The sequence below is a fragment of the Podarcis muralis genome, chromosome Z, assembly GCF_964188315.1.
Source record: "Podarcis muralis chromosome Z, rPodMur119.hap1.1, whole genome shotgun sequence".
NCBI lineage: Eukaryota > Metazoa > Chordata > Lepidosauria > Squamata > Lacertidae > Podarcis > Podarcis muralis.
The window spans coordinates 10,342,888-10,363,626 of record NC_135673.1 but is presented as its reverse complement, the minus strand read 5'-3'; the positions used below and the strand labels follow the sequence as shown (position 1 = coordinate 10,363,626).

The 20,739-nt window shown below is 43.1% G+C and overlaps 1 protein-coding gene across 2 annotated transcripts in view; it reads left to right on the top strand.

The window, feature by feature from the left end:
* C5 (complement C5) overlaps window positions 1–20,739 on the top strand; it is an 83,043-nt gene that overhangs the window by 49,601 nt on the left and 12,703 nt on the right. The window contains exons 23-34 of one of the 2 annotated variants that reach the window (XM_077922155.1): window positions 761–850; window positions 2,677–2,889; window positions 3,136–3,211; window positions 4,079–4,238; window positions 5,198–5,293; window positions 6,966–7,137; window positions 8,425–8,627; window positions 11,551–11,703; window positions 15,079–15,141; window positions 15,715–15,796; window positions 17,907–17,979; window positions 20,080–20,182. In XM_077922155.1, the coding sequence (XP_077778281.1) occupies window positions 761–850; window positions 2,677–2,889; window positions 3,136–3,211; window positions 4,079–4,238; window positions 5,198–5,293; window positions 6,966–7,137; window positions 8,425–8,627; window positions 11,551–11,703; window positions 15,079–15,141; window positions 15,715–15,796; window positions 17,907–17,979; window positions 20,080–20,182 (1,484 nt within the window). Of the gene's footprint in view, window positions 1–760; window positions 851–2,676; window positions 2,890–3,135; window positions 3,212–4,078; window positions 4,239–5,197; window positions 5,294–6,965; window positions 7,138–8,421; window positions 8,628–11,550; window positions 11,704–15,078; window positions 15,142–15,714; window positions 15,797–17,906; window positions 17,980–20,079; window positions 20,183–20,739 lie in introns of both variants that reach the window. The other variant, XM_028715482.2, reaches the window with a different exon arrangement.

The window sequence follows — 20,739 nt, the reverse complement described above, 5'->3', positions numbered from 1 at the left end:
CCATTGAATTAAATGGAGCTCATTCCCATGTACGTTAGCATCATTATAGCATTGACATCATATATGAGCACCCACAGTAAGAAGGGTGGGTGAATTTGCCAGTTTTGTAATCTAAAGTTCACTTTTCCACATTTCCATGTCATTTTGCAATTTTATAGAAGTCCTTATGAAAATTCATCAGAATTTTAGTGTGTGTTTCTCCTAATATACACATTTTGTATGCAGTCTTATTCTAACACATACATTTTTGTGGAGCAATTTGTTTTCATGACTAGATGCATTTTTAAGTGCACTTTTCTTAGTACAGTATATTCATTTTCCATACACATTGCTTGGTTGGCAAACTGCATTGAAAAGTTCATATGAATGTGAATTCAGGCATGTCCAACTTTCAAGAGACTGAGATCTACTCCCACTATAAAAAAAAAACTGGCAGTGATCTACAAAAGTTGTTGAGCTAGTAGATCGCAATATACCTGTTGGACATCCCTGATGTAATTGCTTCAGGAAGTATGATTTATGTAGATTTGGCTTTAAATGTGAATCAAACAAAATTACTCCCTCAACCCTAGTCTGCAGGCACACCACATTGTTGAAGATCTAGGTCTGATCATTGCAAATGTATACCTTTGAAAGGCAGGATGGAAATGTGAAATAAATAAGGCTAACATAGTACACAATTATTATTTTTTAGCTCTAGTAATGGCATATGTAACACAATAAATTTCCATGGTTTCTTCACATATATTTTCAACAACAGGGACAGTGGAAAGAGAGCAAGTATTTCGTTATAGGATACCATCAAACATGGTCCCTAAGACAAAAGTTGAGAGGACTCTGAATATAAAAGGTAAAATGGAGTGGGTGGAGCACAGTTATTTTAATCACATTTTCTTGCTGCTTTTAAGCCTCTAAATATTACAAGTGTTTTTAGCCTTGAATCAGGTTTCATGTCATTTATTTGTAATGGAGAATAAGCTTATTGGTGGTTGCTGATACAGTGGTACCTCGGGTTACAGACACTTCAGGTTACAGACGCTTCAGGTTACAGACTCCCCTAATCCAGAAATAGTACCTCGGGTTAAGAACTTTGCTTCAAGATGAGAACAGAAATTGTGCGGTGGCGGCAGCAGTGGGAGGCCCCATTAGCTAAAGTGGTGCTTCAGGTTAAGAACAGTTTCAGGTTAAGAACAGACCTGTGGAACGAATTAAGTTCTTAACCTGAGGTACCACTGTAATGGTGGCATTCTACTCATATTGGGATCAGTAGCAGGATGCCTCTGACAATTCCAGTTGCTGGGGTATATGATTGAGATATGTCTCTTGCCCTCATGCCCTGGTTGTGGGCTTTTCATAAGCATCTGGCTGGCCCCTAGTCCCATCAGAATACTGGATTGGTGGCATGATCTGGCAAGTCTTGTCTTATGTTCATATCTCTTCTGAAGATTTCTGTTTACAAATCCTGCTTCTCTATTGGTGATGATTGAAGCAGCTTATAAGTTGTAACTGTGGTGACTGGTGCCCATTTAGACGGGTAGGGAGTAAGGCAAGGGCCCCAACAGTAGGTGGCGCCAGAGCCAATGACGAGCAGAGCCAATTAATTCTAGTTTCCTCCCCTTCCTCCTTTTACAAGGGCAACCTGAGAGTAAGATGTAAAATGCACAAGGAACACCAGACAAATCATAATCTGCTCAGCAGCAATGCTTGTTGAAATATTTATTTACGTTTATTAATTAAAGGGTTTTAAAACAATCTTTTACCTGTCACAACGCAGCAGACGACAGAGTTAATACTATAATATTTCAAAAAGAGCAGTAATAAAGCGCATCTAAGCAGGGGCATGAATTAAAAGTGAATTGAAACAAAAGCTTCTTTTAAAAGGTCGACAGTCTTGAAGAGAAGAGCACAAGTGAGGAAGGCATAAACAACAGAACCTGCTCCCTCCCTGCCCATTCAACTTTGTTTGTTTGTTTTAGTTTGGTGCCTTGGCAGAAAAAGCAGTGTATAAATGCAATGAATAAATGAACAAACAAACAAATGATAGGGTCATATACATTTCCTGGGGAAAGAAAGTCCACAGATACTGGGCCACCACTATGAAGACTCCGTATCTGGTATCTAACCTAGGGGACAGGGAACCCTTTTCAGCCTGAGGGCCACATTTCCATGTGGGCAACCTTTTAAGGGCCCCTGGCTAGTGGTGAGCAGGCCCAGAGACAAAAGTAAGTGGAGCAACAAATGCAAATTTTAACTTTGTAAATCAGGTTAGTCTCCACACATGCCTCTCTTTCCTCTACCCTAGTAAGTGAGAGTTTAAGGACACGTTCCAGCCAGGCAAAAACATGGCTTCAAACCAGGGCCAGTGAGGCATGTGGCTTGGGAAGAGGAGTGTATGGTCCAAGGGCAAGATAGAGATCTGGAGGGCCACATTTGGCCCCTGGGCCTGAGGTTCCCCACCCTTGGTGTAATCTAACCTTTTACTCATAGGAACAAAGTGAGTGTTAACTGCCTTGTGAGAAGTAGCTAAGAGTAGAGCCCTCCTAGGAGGGTGTTCCAGTATCTGGGCCTCACCTCCATAAAGGCCCCGTATTTTATACCAACTCAGCAGCGTGGACAACCTCCATCCGCCCACCAACAAAAAGGACAGGATTTCATGGTACCATTTTTCTTTTGCAGGAATTCTTCTAGGCGAAGTGATTAATGTAGCTGTCAGCCCAGAAGGGCTAAAACTTCTTGTCAACCTCCCAAAGGGGAGTGCAGAAACTGAGCTTATGAATGTTGTGCCGGTCTTTTATGCATATGACTACCTGGAAAGGACAGACAGCTGGGACATACTTGGCCCAGGGACTATCACTCCAAAAGTTAACCTGAGGAGGAAGATGAAAGAAGGTAAATCAGTATTCCCTTGTGCTCTTTCAAGGTAAGGTACCTGAAGTCCTTGCATGATCACCAAAACAATGTGCCTTGTGATGATAATTTAGTCAGAGGCTTATGATTGGCATAATTACAGGGAACTTTGGCATTATCAAGATGTTTGCTCTTTCTGGAGATAATAGTCAATGTGAATGATCTAATGTTTGAAGTAGTGGCATGAGTGGAATAAACGTTGAATACGCTGCTTTATGTACCTTATAGGACTTGTCAGCATCCTGTCATTCCAGAAAAAAGATTTCTCATACAGTATGTGGGAGAAAGGAGAGCCCAGTGCCTGGTGAGTTCTCCATATATAGTAACAAATATAGTTCTTATTATATAGTAACACAATTTGACACAATGGGTTCTAAGGTTGAGGAGCAGGTTTCTGTTTGTGTTTGGATACTGTAGGATCCTATTTTGAATCAAGATGGCAGACTCAACTTTTCAAATCTGCACCGAGTTAGACATCTCTCAAGATATTGTAAAACATTTTGCAAGAGGGTTCCTGAGATCAATGAGCAGGCTTCCATCTATGTTTGGATACTATTGGGCACTATTTTGCTTCAAGGTGGCAGACATAATCTTCCAGAGCTGCACCAATTGTCACTCAGGGTTGCTGTTTGGCTTCTTAGAATTCCCAAGCAACATCAAGCACTTCTTGCTAGTTTGTTTGCCATCTGCTGCAATCTTTCTACCTTAAGTTCACACCAAAGGTTGTGGCAAAATCACGCACTTCCTACCTCTGGAGCTCCTGGTATAAGCAAAAGAGTGATTCACAGCAGCTGTGGTTATAAGTCCATGGGCTGGAAAGGTCACACATTTACAGTGCAATCCTAGACAAGTCTACCAAGAAGTAAGATCTGCTGGGTTCTCTGGACTTGCTCCCTGGTATTTGCATATCGGATTGCTGCCTCAGTGAATGAGTGAAACGTTTAAAGCCATAGAGCAGCACAGTATAAATACAGCAGTCATCAAGTTTGATGCTCAGTCAGAAAATTAACCTTAAATACGGTACTTGCCATCGAATACTTTATTTGTTTGCTCAGAATTGCAGAACCCAAATGTGTGTGTGCAGGCTGTGGGTAGGAGTTAATTTCAAAATTAGCAGCCAGCTCAGATTTTCCTCAGGAAATATATTTGTTTTATTTTGTTGATGGGGCAGGCTGACAGCTTTTGCCTTAAGGATTTTGGGACAAGTGAGCCAGTATGTGGCTGTTGATAAGAATTCTGTGTGCAATTCTCTGACGTGGATGATTGACAACTGTCAAATGGCAGATGGATCTTTCAGGGAGATATCAAGCTACCAACCTGTAAAACTACAGGTAAGGAAACTGGGTTTTTTTTTTGTTTTTTTAGGAATTCATTTTCTAACTAACAACTGACAGAAAGTTATGATTTAAATGAGGCCTTTCTTGTTAGCACAACACATCCATTGTAGGGCTGACCCCACCATTAGACAGAGAGAGGGAATAGAGGTAAACAAACCTGTCAATTTGTTTCCCCAGTTTCTCATTTCTCTAACTGTAAACTTGGTTCTTCATATTTTTATTGTTTTACAAAAGACCCTTGAAAATTTCTCAGCATTTTGGGGCAAATCTCACTCCAAGCAGATTTTTGTATGCAGTTTTGGCTAATGCAATGATTTTTTGTATCTTTGCATTTTTGTTTATTCTTTTCACCAATATATGCATTTTTATGAATGCTTTCTCATAATATATACATTTTTGTACATATTGGTTAGAGAACTGCATTACAAATTCAGATAAGCGATGGCTGTGTTTCAGTTCTCATATTGTCTCAGAAAGTGCAAATTGGATGGATTCATCTTTAATTGTGAAATGAATTGAATTTCCACCTCATCCCTACCTATAGGGCAGCAATATATGGAGGAGCAGCAATTAAGTTTTGTACTACTTTTTTGACCCAAAACACTGTCACCTGCCATGGGGATTTCTTTCCAGAAAACAACTGCAATTTTAAGTTTTAATTTGCAGTTTTGAAAATGGCTTTGTTTTAATTTACTCTCAGATTTGTCTTGTGTGTTGCTTTTGTGAGGTATATCATAAAGACTATTGACTACACACAATACCTTTGACACCCGAGGTGTGTGTTTTCAGGGCCTGGCCTACTCCCGTGTTGGTAATCTGTTTTAACTTCTGAATGTTAAATAGTTGCAACCTCCCTTGGGACTTGCTGATAAAGGGTGGGCAATCATTATTATTATTATTATCACCATCATCATCTGTCTGACTGCATGTTTATATATGTTGTTTTTTAAAAGGGTACACTACCTAAGGAACAGAAAGAAAAGACTTTGTATCTCACCGCTTTCTCTCTGATTGGATTTGAAAAATCAATTCATATCTGCCCGTTGCAGGTGCGTGTAGTGTGATTACTTCCTTCTTCCCACAGACTGCATTTTTGTACAGTGGTGCCTCGCAAGACGAAAAGAATCCGTTCCGTGATTCTCTTCGTCTAGCGGTTTTTTCGTCTTGCGAAGCAACCCCATTAGCGGCTAAGCGGATTAGCGCTATTAGCGGTTTAGCGGCTTAGCGGCTATTAAAGGCTTAGCGGCTGAGCTGCTAAAAGGCTATTAGCGGCTTAGCGGCTTAGAAAAAGGGGGGGGGAGCGGGGGAAAAATGGCAAGACTCGCAAGACATTTTCGTCTTGCGAAGCAAGCCCATAGGGAAATTCGTCTTGCGAAGCAACTCGAAAACGGAAAACCCTTTCGTCTAGCGGGTTTTCCATCTTGCGAGGCATTCGTCTTGCGGGGCACCACTATACTCCAAGCCAACAGTCAGATTCCAAGAATGCTAGAGATCCAGTGGTGTTGCAATGCGGGGGCGGGGAGCAGTGCACCCCTGGTGCCATGTCTGGGGTGTGTGACAAGAAGGCACCCCGTGGGGGTTCGCAGCAGCGTGAGCAGCCATCACGCAACTGCATGTGGAGGATTCTCCGTTTGCGGCTGCAGCCGCGAGCAGAGGATCCCAGCGCCAGAGGCAAACCGCTATGTACAGTGCATGTGCGGCATTGCACGCATACATTGTACGTAATGGTGCTGCACATGCGCTGTACATAGCAGTTTACCGCTGACGCCGCTTGAGCATCGTACGGTCAGTGGTGGGATCCCTCTGTTGCCGCTACAGCTGCGAATGGAGGATCCTCCATTCGCGGCTGCAGCTGTGAGCAGAGGATTCCGGCACCATCCGTATGGCGCTGGAGCGCCACTGCCAGTAAACTGCTATGTACAGCGCATGTGCAGCGTCACTACATGCGGCACATGTGTCGTATGTAGCAATGCCGCACATGCACCCTACGTAGCAACGCCCCGCCCCGGGTTTCACAATGCCTTCATTCGCCCCTGTAGAGATCAGCAGGATTTTTAAAGGAAGGACTGGGGAAGGGCCATAGCTTGGTGGTAGAGCATCCACTTTATATGCAAAAGGCCTGAGGTTCAATTCTTGATGTTGGTAGACAGAGTTGAGAAACCCCAGAGAACTACTGCTATATATTGTAGATACTGAGATACCAAAGGCCATTGAGGAAGGGTCATAACTCAGTGGTCTGCTTTGCATTCATAAGGCTCTATGTTCAATCCTTGGCATCTCTAGGTAAGACTGGTAATGCCCCCTGCCTGAAACTCTGGAGAGCCACAGCCAATCAGTGTAGATCATACTGAGCTTGTTGGACCAATGGTCTGACTTAGTCTAAAGCAGCTTCTTGTGTTCCTTAAAGTGCTCAGCTTTGGCTAGTTCATGCCCTGGATAGTTTGATGCTGAGGTTTTGTAGCAGAACTGAAAAGCACCAGGCACATTTCCAATACAATGTCTTGTTATGTAATGGTTGGAGTATTAGTCACAAAGTTCACTGGGCCAGTCACTATTTCTTAGCCTAACCTGCCCCACTGTGTGGTTGTGATGATAAGATGAGGGTGGGGGAGAACCATGTTTGCTGCTGCCTCCTTCGTAGAGTAAGCGCATGGTACAAATGTAACCAGAAGCAAGGAAAAAATAAAATAAAATAAGTACATTTGGTTCTTGTCTTCACAGAGAATTGAAGATGCAAAAAACAAAGCTAAAGATTACTTGCTACAAAATTTTCATTCTGTACAAAGCACGTTTTCCTTGGCAATAGTTACTTATGCACTCACTCTGACAAGATCCAGGCAGCCTGGCACACGCGCAGCCTACCTTGCACTGAAGAGGGAAGCCCTTGTGAAAGGTAAAAAGTAACGTCCATTTCCCCAACTTAAAGCGATTTCCCGTAGTGATGGTGGCGCTAGACCTCAGCTGGTGAAAAATGCAGCAGTCTGGAGTTACTTGCTGGGGTTTCATTTAAATCTTATATAACCCATTTTAAAACAGCTGTGTTGGTTGTCAGCTGGTTTCCGAGCCTAATTCACGGTGCTCACATTAGTCTTTAAAGCTCTTAAATTATTCTGATCTCAGTCAAATATCTGAAAGGCAGCCTCCTTCTCTACAGACTCCTTTGGTGTTGAGAGCAGCAGAGGGTGCCCTCTTGGTGGTTCCAGCACCTTCAGAACTATGGAAAATGATTACCAAGGAGAGGAGACTTTTTCTGTGGCAGCCCCTAAGTTATTGAACTCTATCCCCATAGAGGTGTGTCTGGCACCTTCACTATACAGTTTTCACCTAATGCGGAAGGTGCACCTCTTTTCACTCTGTCCTTTGACACTTGAGATGCGTATTCTTGTGATTGTAATTTGTTTAACAGTCATACCTCGGGTTGAAGTTGCTTCAGGTTGAGCATTTTCAGGTTGTGCTCTGTGGCGACCCGGAAGTAACGGAAGGCGTTACTTCCGGGTTTTGCTGCTCGCGCATGCGCAGACGCTCAAAATGATATCATGCGCATGTGCAGAAGCGGCAAATCGCGACCCGCGCACGCGCAGATGCCAGTTGCATTCTGCTCTGGATGCAAACGAGGCTCTGGAACGGATCCCATTCGCATCCAGAGGTACCACTGTATATGGTTTTTAATGTTGCTTTGCATGCAGAAGGTCCCAGGTTCAATCCCCGCCATCTCCAACAAGGGTTGCGAATATGCCCTCCCTGAAACCCCAGAGAGCCCTTGCTAGTCAGTGCACCCAATACTGGATTAAAATGGATCAATTGGTATAAAGCAGCTTTCTATGTCTGTATGGAAGGCAGTCTATAAATGTAAATACAGTAAGCCAGCAACTTGCACACATTTAACTTGTGCACATTCAGCTTGGGGTGGGTGGGCAGTAAACATTAAAAAGGGGCGGCAAGGGAGTGGGATTCCAGGAAAAATGACTTTGGCAATCCCCCCCCCCATTGAACCCAATGGGTTTTAACTATACACAATTTGGCTTTAGGAATAACCCCTAGAATGTTACCCCTGGATAAGTTACTGGCTTACTGTAATACATATGTACATACATCCAGGTGATTTTTTTCCCCTGGCACCGTCCCTTACTCTGCCCTTCCCCGCTGTGACTTATCTTCATTAGCCTTCCTTTAATAGCAGGCCCACCTATGTATCGCTATTGGAAAGAAACTCTCAACAAATTAGATCCAAACGCTCCATCAGAGGACACTGCCAGGATGGTTGAAACTACAGCTTATGCCTTGCTTGCCACTCTAATGCAAGGAGACCAAAACTACGCTACTCCAATCATCAGGTGGTTGTCAGAACAACAGAGATATGGCGGTGGATTTTACTCCACACAGGTACTTCTCTGCAATAATAAATAAATAAATAAATCCTCCCAACACAGGGTGGTCATTATTCAAAGAACTGTCTTCTTCCATGAGTCTGCAAACCATTTATGAATGAAGTTGGAGGCCTTGCAACAAGCCTTTTTGCCTTCAGAAGCACAATTAGTTGGAGAAGAAAGTCCTTCTTCGCATAGAGCCTAGTTAAACTATGGAACCCACTCCCACTGGAGGCAGTGATGGCAACCAGTGTAGATGGCTTTATAAGAGGATTAGACAAATTCTTGAAGGAGAAAGCTATCCATGGCTACTAAACATGATGGTTGTGCTCTGCTTCCATGGTTAGATGCAATAATGTTCCTGAATATCAGTTGCTGGAAACCACAGTAAAAGGAGAGCGCTGTTGTGCTCAAGTCCTCCTTACAGGTTTCCCACAGGCATTTGGTTGGCCACTGTGAAAATCAGAGGCTGGACCAGATGACCCAGCAGACTCATCTTATGTTCATATGTGTTTTCAGTAGCAGTTCTAAGGCTGTGGTATGCTCCATTCCTTTTCAGCCATAATATATAAAAAAATGAAAACATTGTCCAGTAGCACCTTAGGTAAAGGTAAAGATACCCCTGACTGTTAGGTCCAGTCCTGGACGACTCTGGGGTTGCGCGCTCATCTTGCTCTATAGTCCAAGGGAGCCAGTGTTTGTCTGCAGACAGCCTCCGGGTCATGTGGCCAGCATGACTAAGCTGCTTCTGAGCAGCGCGCAGAAATGCCGTTTACCTTCCCACCAGAGTGGTACCTATTTATCTACTTGCACTTTGACGTGCTTTCGAACTGCTAGGTGGGCAGGAGCTGGGACCGAGCAACAGGAGCTCACCCCGTTGTGGGGATTCGAACCGCCAACCTTCTGATCGGCAAGCCCTAGGCTCTGTGGTTTAGACCACAGCGCCACCCGCATTCCTTAGCACCTTAGAGAAAAACTAATTTTGTTCTTGGTATAAGCTTTCGTGTGCATGCAAACTTCTTCAGATACCTGAAGAAGTGTGCATGAACACGAAAAGTATCTGAAGAAGTGTGCATGCACATGAAAGCTTATACCCAGAACAAACTTAGTTGGTCTCTAAGGTGCTACTGGACAATTTTTTCATTTTTTCATATATCCTGACTGTGTCAGGACCAACATGGCTACCTACCTGAATCTTCTCAGCCAGAGATGGGGAAACTTATGGTCCTCCAGACATTGCTTCAACTCCCATCTTCCCTAAGTTTTGGCCATGCTAGATAGGGATGAAAACCCATCTTCTGCCCAGCGTTGATCCCAGGCTGCCCACATCCAACCCAGCAACAGCTGGAAGGCTACACATTCCCTACCCCTGCTTAGACACTAGTACTGGACTTGAATGTGGGCAGCCCAGTTGTGATGAAGATCACCATGCGAGCTTGGGCAAGCCAAAGTGATCTCCCAAACTCAGCCCCATTTTTATTCTCCATTTGAGAAGGACAGTCATGGTGACCTACTTTCAGGATTCTTGTAAGTTTTGCTGAGATAATATATGGGTAGCATTCCAAATGTCCCTTTCCAAGCAGCCTTCTGGTTGGTTTCATTGCGTATGCATATTGTGTATAGTATCTATAACTTGTCCTTGAAAAGAAAAGATGTGAGGTGTGGGAAAGACCCTTCTCCCCCTGTGACCCTGCTGATCTGCTCCTACACCTGGGCCAGATGTACAAGTAGCCTGATGGATTATAAAATATCCTACAGACATTGTTTTTATCGTGCATTCATAATGATGTGTCTTCATGATGATATCGGGGACTGTTATATGCAAACCCACATTGTGCCTGAAAAAATTTGAGGCGGACATAGTGTTTTGTACCTGTTTTGTTCCCTATCATCCCCCATCATCGGGGACCGCCTCTTCTCGTATGCCCTGCGGAGGACCTTACACTCCTTAAATAATAATATCTTGGAGGTCCCGGGCCTCAAGGTTAAACTGACCTCAACCCAGGCCAAGGCCTTTTTGGCTTTGGCCCCAGCCTGGTGGAACGCTCTATCACAGGAGACCAGGGCCCTGCAGGACTTGACATCCTTCCGCAGGGCCTGTAAGACAGAGCTGTTCTGCCTGGCCTTCGGTCTGGGCCCAGTTTGACCCCCCTCTTTGGCTCTTTTATTGGCTTATGTGGGACCAACATGGCTAGCTGGCCCTGATGAATACTTGAGGTTCCCAACCCCTATGGTTGTAATTCACGGGCAATCATTTAATTTTATCCTGATTCTAATTTTTAAGCTGTATTTTAATCAATTGTTTGATTGTGCTTTAATATATTTGATATTTGATGTTAGCCGCCCTGAGCCCGGTCTTGGCCAGGGAGGGAGGGGTATAAATAAAATTTTTATTAGTTACTTACTATCCCTCAGCTTCCTAGTAAAATCCTCCTTCCTGTTGCAGTTTATTATGTTCTGCTTTTGTTACACTCTAGTGCAAGAATTATTCTATAAGCAGTAATAATGTAGCAACGTTGGGACAGCATCACAGAACTACTAAAAAAGGGGAAGAATGTGTGGACAGTCCAGTATAAATCCATGGCTAGTGCACAATACTTACATCAATGACATGTTGCAGACTACTCCCGTGAAACTCCACTACCTGCCTGGACTGGCCCAAAGACAGCTTTCCTTTTATCCCATGCAATTGTCTGGCTAAAAATGCCTTGTGCTCCCGAGCTTTTAATGAACAATAAGTGTTTTTTATTGCCTTTATAGTTTTGCTGATTTTTCACATTGTGTTGCTGTTTCCTCCTTGTTAGTATGGTAGCACTTTGCTGTTTTTAATTGTATGTCACCGCGGGAATATTTGGAAAGGCAGGACATAAATGTCTTAGTTAAATAAAACCTGGCTATGGTTCAGCTCCTAATTCCTAACCCCTTGCTGTATTTGACAGGACACAATCACTGCTCTTGAAGCTCTGACCGAATATTCCATCCTCGTTAAGCGGATGACACTGTTCATGAACATCAAAGTGGCCTACAAGAACCATGGGGATTTTCATCAGTACAGGCTTACAAAAAACAATTATGTTGGCAGGTCTGTGGAAGTAAGTGTATGAATTATAAATAACAAGAAACCAGGACCCAAGGTACTTGCAAGAACCAACCTGTGGTAATCCGTGGTCCAGGAATAGCTAGCCTTCCTTTTAGAAAACGCCATAACATGTGTTCTCCACTGGTTAATAGTTAGATGTTATTTTCTACAGTAACCTGCAATTCCAATGAGCGGTCATCTTAAGTCCTGACTATGGAAGATTTATTCATTTCATAAAATTTATAAACCACTTAATTGTAAAGAAAAACCTAGAGCAATTTACAAATCAAATAAAACAATAACATTGCCTATTGTTATTAGATCATATTAATAGATGGCTGTTTAAAAACAGCTATTTAAAACTTTCAAATAATAAAATCAGCGATGCTAAAAACACACAACAGATTAAAATACTTGTAAACATTCTTCATATCTGGTTAGGCTTGTCTAAACAAAAATGTTTTTAGCAGGTTTTAGCAAAAGAGTATAGGGAAGGTGCTTGCCTGGTGTCAATTGGCAGGGAGTTCCAAAGTATGAGTGTGCCACACTAAACAATGGATTTCTTACAACATTAAGATGGAATCATTGATCCTTAGGGACCCTTTTGAGTGCCTTCCTTGAAAGGGTCTAACAGATCCATTACTGAACAGGCGGTAGCATATCTGAATGTTGTAATATTTCTTAGACCTGCTACCTGCTATAACTGTTAACTTCATTCCCTTTGTTCTTCTGAGGCTATGATTTAGTATTTTTAACGGGTTGTATTCAATATCCATGCAGAGGCTGCTGTTGGGCCAATACACCAGGCAGGAGACACTCTTGATGTGATCTTTGCTGCAAGTGAGTAGCTCCCATGTCTGAGAAATTGATCCGTTGCCTACCTGGATGGGTTGCATTCCCCTTGATGGAGCAGGTTTGCTGTTTGCTGTGCTTCTGGATCCAGCTCTGTCACTGGAGACTTGGTAGCCTCAGTGGCTAGAAGTGCCTTTAACCAACTGCAACAACTTCATAAGCTACAGCCATTCCTGGACTGGGAAAACCCTTGTCACAGTAGTTTATGTGCTGGCTGCTTCAAAACTGGACTGCTGCAATGTGCTCTGTGCGGAGCTTCCCTCGCACCTGATCTGGAGTTAGTGCAGAATGTTGCACGTGATTGTTGACAGGAGTGAGGCCTTGTCAGTGTATAACACCTGTGCTCAGAGATCTGCACAGGCTGCCAGTTTGCCACCAGGCCATGTTCAAGGTGTTACTAGAATAAGAAGAAGAAGAAGAGTTTGGATTTGATATCCCGCCTTTCACTCCCTTTAAGGAGTCTCAAAGCGGCTAACATTCTCCTTTCCCTTCCTCCCCCACAACAAACACTCTGTGAGGTGAGTGGGGCTGAGAGACTTCAAAGAAGTGTGACTGACCCAAGGTCACCCAGCAGCTGCATGTGGAGGAGCGGAGACACGAACCCGGTTCCCCAAATTAGGAGTCTACCGCTCTTGACCACTACACCACACTGGCTCTGTATTAGCATATACAGTCCTTAACAACTTGGAATCAGTTTACCTACAAGATCATGTCATCCCTCATGTGCCCATTTGATTAGCAGAAATGACACTTCTTTTTTAAACAATAATAGTATTTATTAAGTTTTCCAAATTAACAATCCAATAAAGGCCACATTAAAAACATTCCAAATTATACAATAATCAAACAATCCAAATATTAAGCCAAATCATAAATCTTTGTTTGACTTCCCATGCTATTAGGTTGGAGGATTGTGATCATCTCTCATTTGCATTGTTTCTTAATTAGTCCAGGTGGTTCCCATAAATCAATCCAATGTTAATCCTTCGTTCGTTTTCACAGCCTCTGAGTTCATCCAGCAAGCGAGTTATATCAAAACGATATGTTTCTGTGTGGGTGATTATTTTCATCTGTGTCTTTCGCTTTTGATTCTTTATCGTACCTGTAATTATCCCTGCAACACGTCCCAAAATGGTGGAAATCTGGTTTTCTGCCAATTATTTCAGGCATATGTCTAAACCTCTCCGTTTCATCTCAAACCAGAAAAGATAAGCCTGTACTTTGGTTAGAAGCCTCAGTTCCCATCTTCTGCTCTTGACACCCCCCTTTCTGTTCCTACATACCAGTCCATAATTAAGATTAAGAATCCTTTAACTCCTCAGTGGCTGATCAGTTAGCAGAGCAGTTTATCTCCCCTCGCTAAGAGCATGGCCTTTAATTAAGTTTGAATTATCATCTGAAAAACAGGAGTTCGTTCACTCATGGTGGCGACTTTGGAGAGTTGCCAAAGAGACACAAGGTGTTTTCCACCCAGTGCCACCTGCCTGCTCATATTGGGTGTTGGGTGATCTGCGGGTGAAGCTGCCCCCACGGCCCTGGGGGATTTGGAAGGATGATTACTCCCATCTCATCCTCAAAATATCCCGTGCGAAATGGCTCAGATGTAATCAACACCCTCTGCCATGGCAAGCCAAACCAGAAGTCAGAATTGACACTAATACAGGTGCCACATTATATCCGTTCCACATTTATAAGAACTTGATTGTTTTGAATGGCGGCACCTGCACTTTGGAACATTTTTCTTTAGACAAGCATACCCAGAGGCTTAGATAGTTGAGGTAATTTAAATCTGTTTTAGTATTTTAACTTTTGTATGTTTTTAAGTAGGGTTGTAAATTTCTCTCGATTTTTAAAAATCTTTTTGTAAAGCTCTTTGAGTTTGTTGTTTTTTTTTACAACCAAGTAGCATATAAATTTTATGAAATAAATAAAAATGTTAGTCCTGCTCAGAGTAGACCCATTGAAACTGATGGGCATTACTAATTCGGCTGCATTAATTTCAATTGGTCTGCTCTGAGTAGAATTCAGTTGGACACAGTACTGCAATTTGTACTTTCTTTAATGGTTGGCTGACTGTAATAGACATTTGGCTGGATTTTAATCTTTTTTAAAATGGCTTTGAAATGCCTTTTGAATCACCATCCCTTCTATTAAAATGGTGCATTGATCCTGCTGCTGTGGCTAAAACAGCACCACTAGGACTGGGAGAGAATTTGGTTTGGTTCGCATTTAAAGGCAAGCATGAATGCATGAACTGAAGCACAGCCAAATGCATGTACTGAGGTCAAGTATGCATAAAAATGGCATATATTAGTTCAATGCATCTTTGTATGTTATTTTATTTAGGAAAACTGCTTTGCAAAAATGTGTGGATATTAGGCATAACCAGATACAAATATGTGTCTGTTAGAAATAATTTGCATTAAAATTTCCTGATGAATTATCATGAGGGCTTTTTTTTTTTAAGCCCACACACTTAATGAGGATCTAATTTCCACTAACATCACTTTCTGCATTGTTTTTTTTACGTATCCAGGCTCCCCTGAATGATGACTTAGAGGTTCGCACAGGCAGCAACACCGGCTTAGCAACAGTGAATGTACGTGAATTAATCATTTTGGGTCACTTCCAGATGACCTGTTTGCTGAGGACTCATCCTGATTTGTTTGCAGGGAGAATGGATGACGTTGGCTATTTAATGAACATGTGCTCTGATTTGTTTTGGGTGGGGGAGGTTAGATTACCATGTGGCAAATCATGTGTAATCCCAACTTTCCCAGTGCATTTCCCAATGTCTTGTTGAAAAAAGTCTGATATTTTGGAGGAAGTAGGTTTGTGATGGAAGGCCTCTCCCTCAACTATAATTGTGAAACGTGAATTTGCTGGTAATTTATTTGAACCCCATCTGAAAACAAAGAGTCTGGAAGCACCTATAGAAAGTGGGCTCCAGAGAGCAACCTATTGGACCTAAATACTGTAAATGAACTGAATTTATTTAGGTAAGACTCGCTTCCATTAATAGATTGCCTTAGAAGTTCACTCTCCATTGGGTCTGAGATTTTCACACAAATTATGGATAGATTCTTGGATACCAAATACTTGGCTGGTGAGTTCAAACTCTCTTAAAATGTAATTTGAATTCTGTTTTTTTTTTAAATTTGGACTTGTGCAGGTGAGGAGCGTATATTATAAGATCAGCACCTCTGAAGATATTTGTAACTTTGAGCTGAAGATTGCTATCAAGTCACCATCTGGTGAGAAAGTAATAATTTCTGTTTTAAAGTGTTTTGGATTATGCTTTTATCATAAGCCACCCGGGCAACTTTTGTCTATAAGCATCATAAATAAATAAAGGTATGGGGAAAATAAAATAATTCATGAAGAGATGGGAGACATTTCAGAGTTTGGACCTGGTAGCTCCGCACTTTAAGGTGGTCAGTTGCAAGCAAGGTCTTCTGAATTTTGAATTGAATTTTAAAATTTGTATCTTACCCTATATCTGAAGAACTCAGGGTGGTTCTTCTGTACTCTTTCATCAAACTGTGAAGAAGAAGGGATTTTGCTACAAGCGTCTTTTCTCATGCTGCTGGCATGAATAAGTTCTTTTTTCTTATTCAGACTATTTCTATATGGCTTAATATGTAATAAGGTATCTGAACCGTGTGCAGAAAGCTAAAAACTATGATGTTACAAAAATACACAATAAAGCCATTAATACAAATTAGTAATGAATAGGTACAAATAGCATTTCCGTCTTCTTTTAACACACCTCTCCACCCAACACCTCTCTGCCATCCACCTTGGCTCTCACCCATGGCCCAAAGAAACTCACCGATCACCCGTTCCAAATTCTCACAACGGAAAAGCTTCCCAGAATCTGCTGGCATCACCCTAGTCTCTCCCTCTAGGTTTGCTTTTATGGGCAGGTACCAAGGCAGGAGGTGCTTCCTCAGGCTGCCCACAGCTGTGTCCCATTCAGCTGGGCGAATTTCTCAAGGAGTCCAAAATATGGTAAATCTGACACCCATCTGCTCACCTTTCTCTGATCCCTGCACACCTCTCCTGTTCCAGGAGCTGTACCTATCTCAACTTCTTCTGCCAATCTGTTGACGGTATAGAAGCCTATTCCTAATTTGCCAGTGATCTCCTGACCCTAATTTGAAATTTAGGGTGTGTGTGTTGGGGGGGGAATAACATTCCAATAGCACTTCCTTTTTAAAATGGGATTTGGTGTCCTCAATTCTGCATTGGAGGAGTGTATTTGTGTTCAAATGCCATAAATCAAGGCTAGGAAACCTAAGGTCCCAGGGCCAAATGCAGCCCACCAGGCCTCTCAGCCTGGCCCTTGAGACTCTCTCCAGGTCACACCTTTATTGAGGGGGTTGGACTCCATATTCCTCGGGGTCCCTCCCAACACTACAATTCTATGATTATATTCTGTGAGTGTTTGTGCCAGGTTTGACGGTGTCCTTGAATTCGGATAACTCTGCTTGCCTGAATGAAGGTGTGTGAATATGTGTAGAACATACCCTAATGCGCAAAAGTAAAATTTTATATTTGTTGTTCCACTCACTTTTGCCATGGCCTGCCACCTAGCTCTGCCATGTGGCCCCCAAAATGTTGTCCAGATAGGAATGTGGTGCTCAGAATGTAAAGGGTTTCCCCACACCTGCCTGAGTGATGAGCACCTTCTGAAATCCTGGTTTGAACTGCAGGGCTGTATTATAGTATTATTATTATTATTAATTATTATTATTAATTATTATTATTAATTATTATTATTATTAATACCCCGCCCATCTAGCTGGGTTTCTCCAGCCACTCTGGGCAGCTTCCAACAAAATATTAAAATACAATAGTCTGTTAAACATTAAAAGCTTCCCTAAACAGGGTTGCCTTCAGATGCCTTCTAAAAGTTTGGTAGTTGTTTCTCTTTGACATCTGGTGGGAGGACATCTGGTTCCACAGGGTGGGTGCCACTACCGAGAGGGCCTTCTGCCTGGTTCCCTGTAACTTGGCCCTCAGCGCTGGACCTCAGTGTCCGGGCTGAACGATGGGGGTGGAGACGCTCCTTCAGGTATACTGGACCGAGGCTGTTTAGGGCTTTAAAGGTCAGCACCAACACTTTGAACTGTGCTCAGAAACGTACTGGGAGCCAATGTGTTGTTGTTGTTGTTGTTGTTGTTGTTGTTGTTGTTGTTGTTGTTGTTGTTTTTAAAAAGCTCAGACTTTGGAAGTAATTAGTTTCCTCCAGTTGAGTGTACAGAACCAGGACTCAGGGTTGTTGTAACCATTTAGGAATCTGTGTACTGGACAATGGATTTGACAAGCCTGGGTAAACACATCCTGCTGTTGCATTTGCAGAAATGAATATCGACGGGAGGAGCTCTTCCTCCAGCTACTTGGATGATGCAAAGCACTTGACGGCCTGTGCAAAGTAAGTCCAGATGAGCCAAGAGAGAGCCTGTCACTCTGTGTGCCAGTTGTCAGAAATGCCAGGGTAGGGTGGTTGGGAAACAAGTGTCTCATTTTGGATTTGCTTATGTACTTCTGAGTTTTGCAAGGGCAACACTGAGGCTAGAAAGGAAGAAGCTAACAGGCAGTGCAACTCTCTGAACTGGTTATGCATCTTGGCTGTGAGTCCTGGAAGACCTGATCCTTTCCTTGCAGGCCTTTTCCCACCTTGCCTGGGAGGGAGGGGCCCTGACTGACTCCAGCTACAAAGGCTGAGGCTGCCGAACAGACTCTTGGGCTGGGGTTTTTCATGTGGAATGGGGATGTTGCTGTTATTGATATTACTTTTTTGTATCTTTATTTTAGGGGTTATGGTTTATGTGAAAATGTTTGATGTGGCTGTGTACTTTTTGCTGTTTTATTTATTGCTTGCGGCTATTTTTGTTATATTTGTAGTTACATAACCCCCCCCCCCCCATGTTGTAAGCTGCCTTGAGCATGGTTTGAACTATGGAAAGGTGGCAAAGGTATGAGTGCATGTATGTATGCTTGTATATAAGAAGGCATGAAGTTGGGGGCTGGCTGAGGACTGGTCCTACTACTAGTCTCCATGTCAAAGGAGAACACATGGAAGAATGATTGACAGCTGTGGTGTGTGGTGAAATAGTGAGTGGAGCCAAGAATGCATGACTTTTGCAGGGGGTGGGATGGGGGTCTGTTGAGAAAGACAGGCAGTTAAACAGGAGTTGAAGAGATGAAAAGATGGATTTATATACAATTATAATGTTGGTGGTCAGAATAGCTGTTACAGAAGGGTTAGGGATATTAGATTAATCCATTCTTTTTCAGTAAAGGTAAAGGGACCCCTGACCATTAGGTCCAGTCGTGACCGACTCTGGGGTTGCGGCGCTCATCTCGCTTTATGGGCCGAGGGAGCCGGCATACAGTTTCCGGGTCATGTGGCCAGCATGACTAAGCTGCTTCTGGTGAACCAGAGCAGCACACGGAAACACTGTTTACCTTCCTGCTGGAGCGGTACCTATTTATCTACTTGCACTTTGACGTACTTTCGAACTGCTAGGTTGGCAGGAGCAGGGACCAAGCAACTGGAGCCCACCCCTTTGCGGGGATTCAAACCGCCGACCTTCTGATCTTATATGATTGCTTATTCTGATTTTCATTTTCCATTTAGATATATTTTTACTGTGCCACATCCATATAAGTCTTACTCAGATTGAAATCAATGGGCACGACTATTCCATTCATTTCATGGCCTCTAGTCTAAAACTTGTTTGGATACAACACCACTGATTTTTGAATTCATAGATTTGTTCTAGTCTGGGGAACCTTTAGAGCTTTCTGCCACCCTCCATGAATTGGAAATACATCCATTAATGTGCCCAGTGTTGGACCTTGGCACACCTGTCAAGAACCAGCTCAGCAGGATAAGTACGTGTGTCTCCCAAATGCAGCAGGGCTGGCTAGCCATATTTTTTAAGTCAGCGTAACCATTAAACCAGAGAGGATGTAGCAGAGATCATTACATCCCAAGGGTTACATCCACTGTTAGTTCTACATGGAGTAAACTGGTTGAAATTAATAGTCATGACTGATTTGGGCCCATTTCAGTAGGTCTATAGGTAGAAACTTAGTTGGATACATCCCAAATCATCTAAGCCAGGGGGCCATGAACCTTTTTGAGTGAGTGGGCGCATTTGGAATTTTAGAGAGTGTTATGGCAGCAGTCACAAAATGGCTGCCATGGGGAGCATGGCATAATAGCTGCCACAACTAAAAGAGCGGAGAAAAAGACAGGACCGCAACATAGTGTGGGTATACTCCCTTTGCCCCTGCATATACACTTGTCATCTATGTGCTTCTCTATTCGGAATGAAAGAAGGTAAGTATCTGATTCTGGCATGAAAGCTGGGCATGTTTAAGTGGGTGTATTCAATGGAAGGGATAGCTGGTATTCAGAGGCATATTAGTAATGAACAGGTAGAGGATGCATGTTGGAACCAGAGTGGGAGAAGGTTGTTCTCTTCATGGAATCAGGGTCTTGTTCTGCTTTCACCCTGTGTAGGTACAAGCCTATCAGAGGAGAACCCCAGTCTGCCTCCTCCCATGCCGTGATGGATATATCTCTTATCAGTGGATTGGAAGCAAACACAGAAGACTTATCCATTGTAAGTAAGGTGGTCACCCCTATACATAAATAACAACATCAGAACAGCTCTGCTGGATCAGGCCAAAGGCCCGTCTGGTCCAGCACTCTGTTCTCACAACAGCCAACCAGATGTCCCAGTGGAAAGTCCCTAAGCAGGACCTGAGATCTCTCCCCACTTGTGATTCCTGGCAACTCTGACTCTGACGGGAGAACATGGCCATCGTGGCTGGTAGCTCTGCAGTCCTATGCACCATGTTGTCCTGGGGCGTTGTGAAAAATTTAAAATGGCAGCATGTTGTCACTTTCCACTACCACCGGGTAACCCCAAGTCTGGGGATCCTCCAGTGTAAGAGGCGGTCCATCGGGCAACCTTTTGACAAGGTCTCCCTCAAGCTGAAACCAGCCCAGTTCAGGTTAGATTACCAGTTTAACATGACAGCCATTTCATGAAAACATGCAACCCAATTCCACTCGCACCATCATAGCCTATTTTTACGGCTTTCTGCTATAGATTCTGTGCTTTTTTTTGGCAGTATGCTCCAGTATGCACTACCGACACCTTTTCCTGCCAGGGCC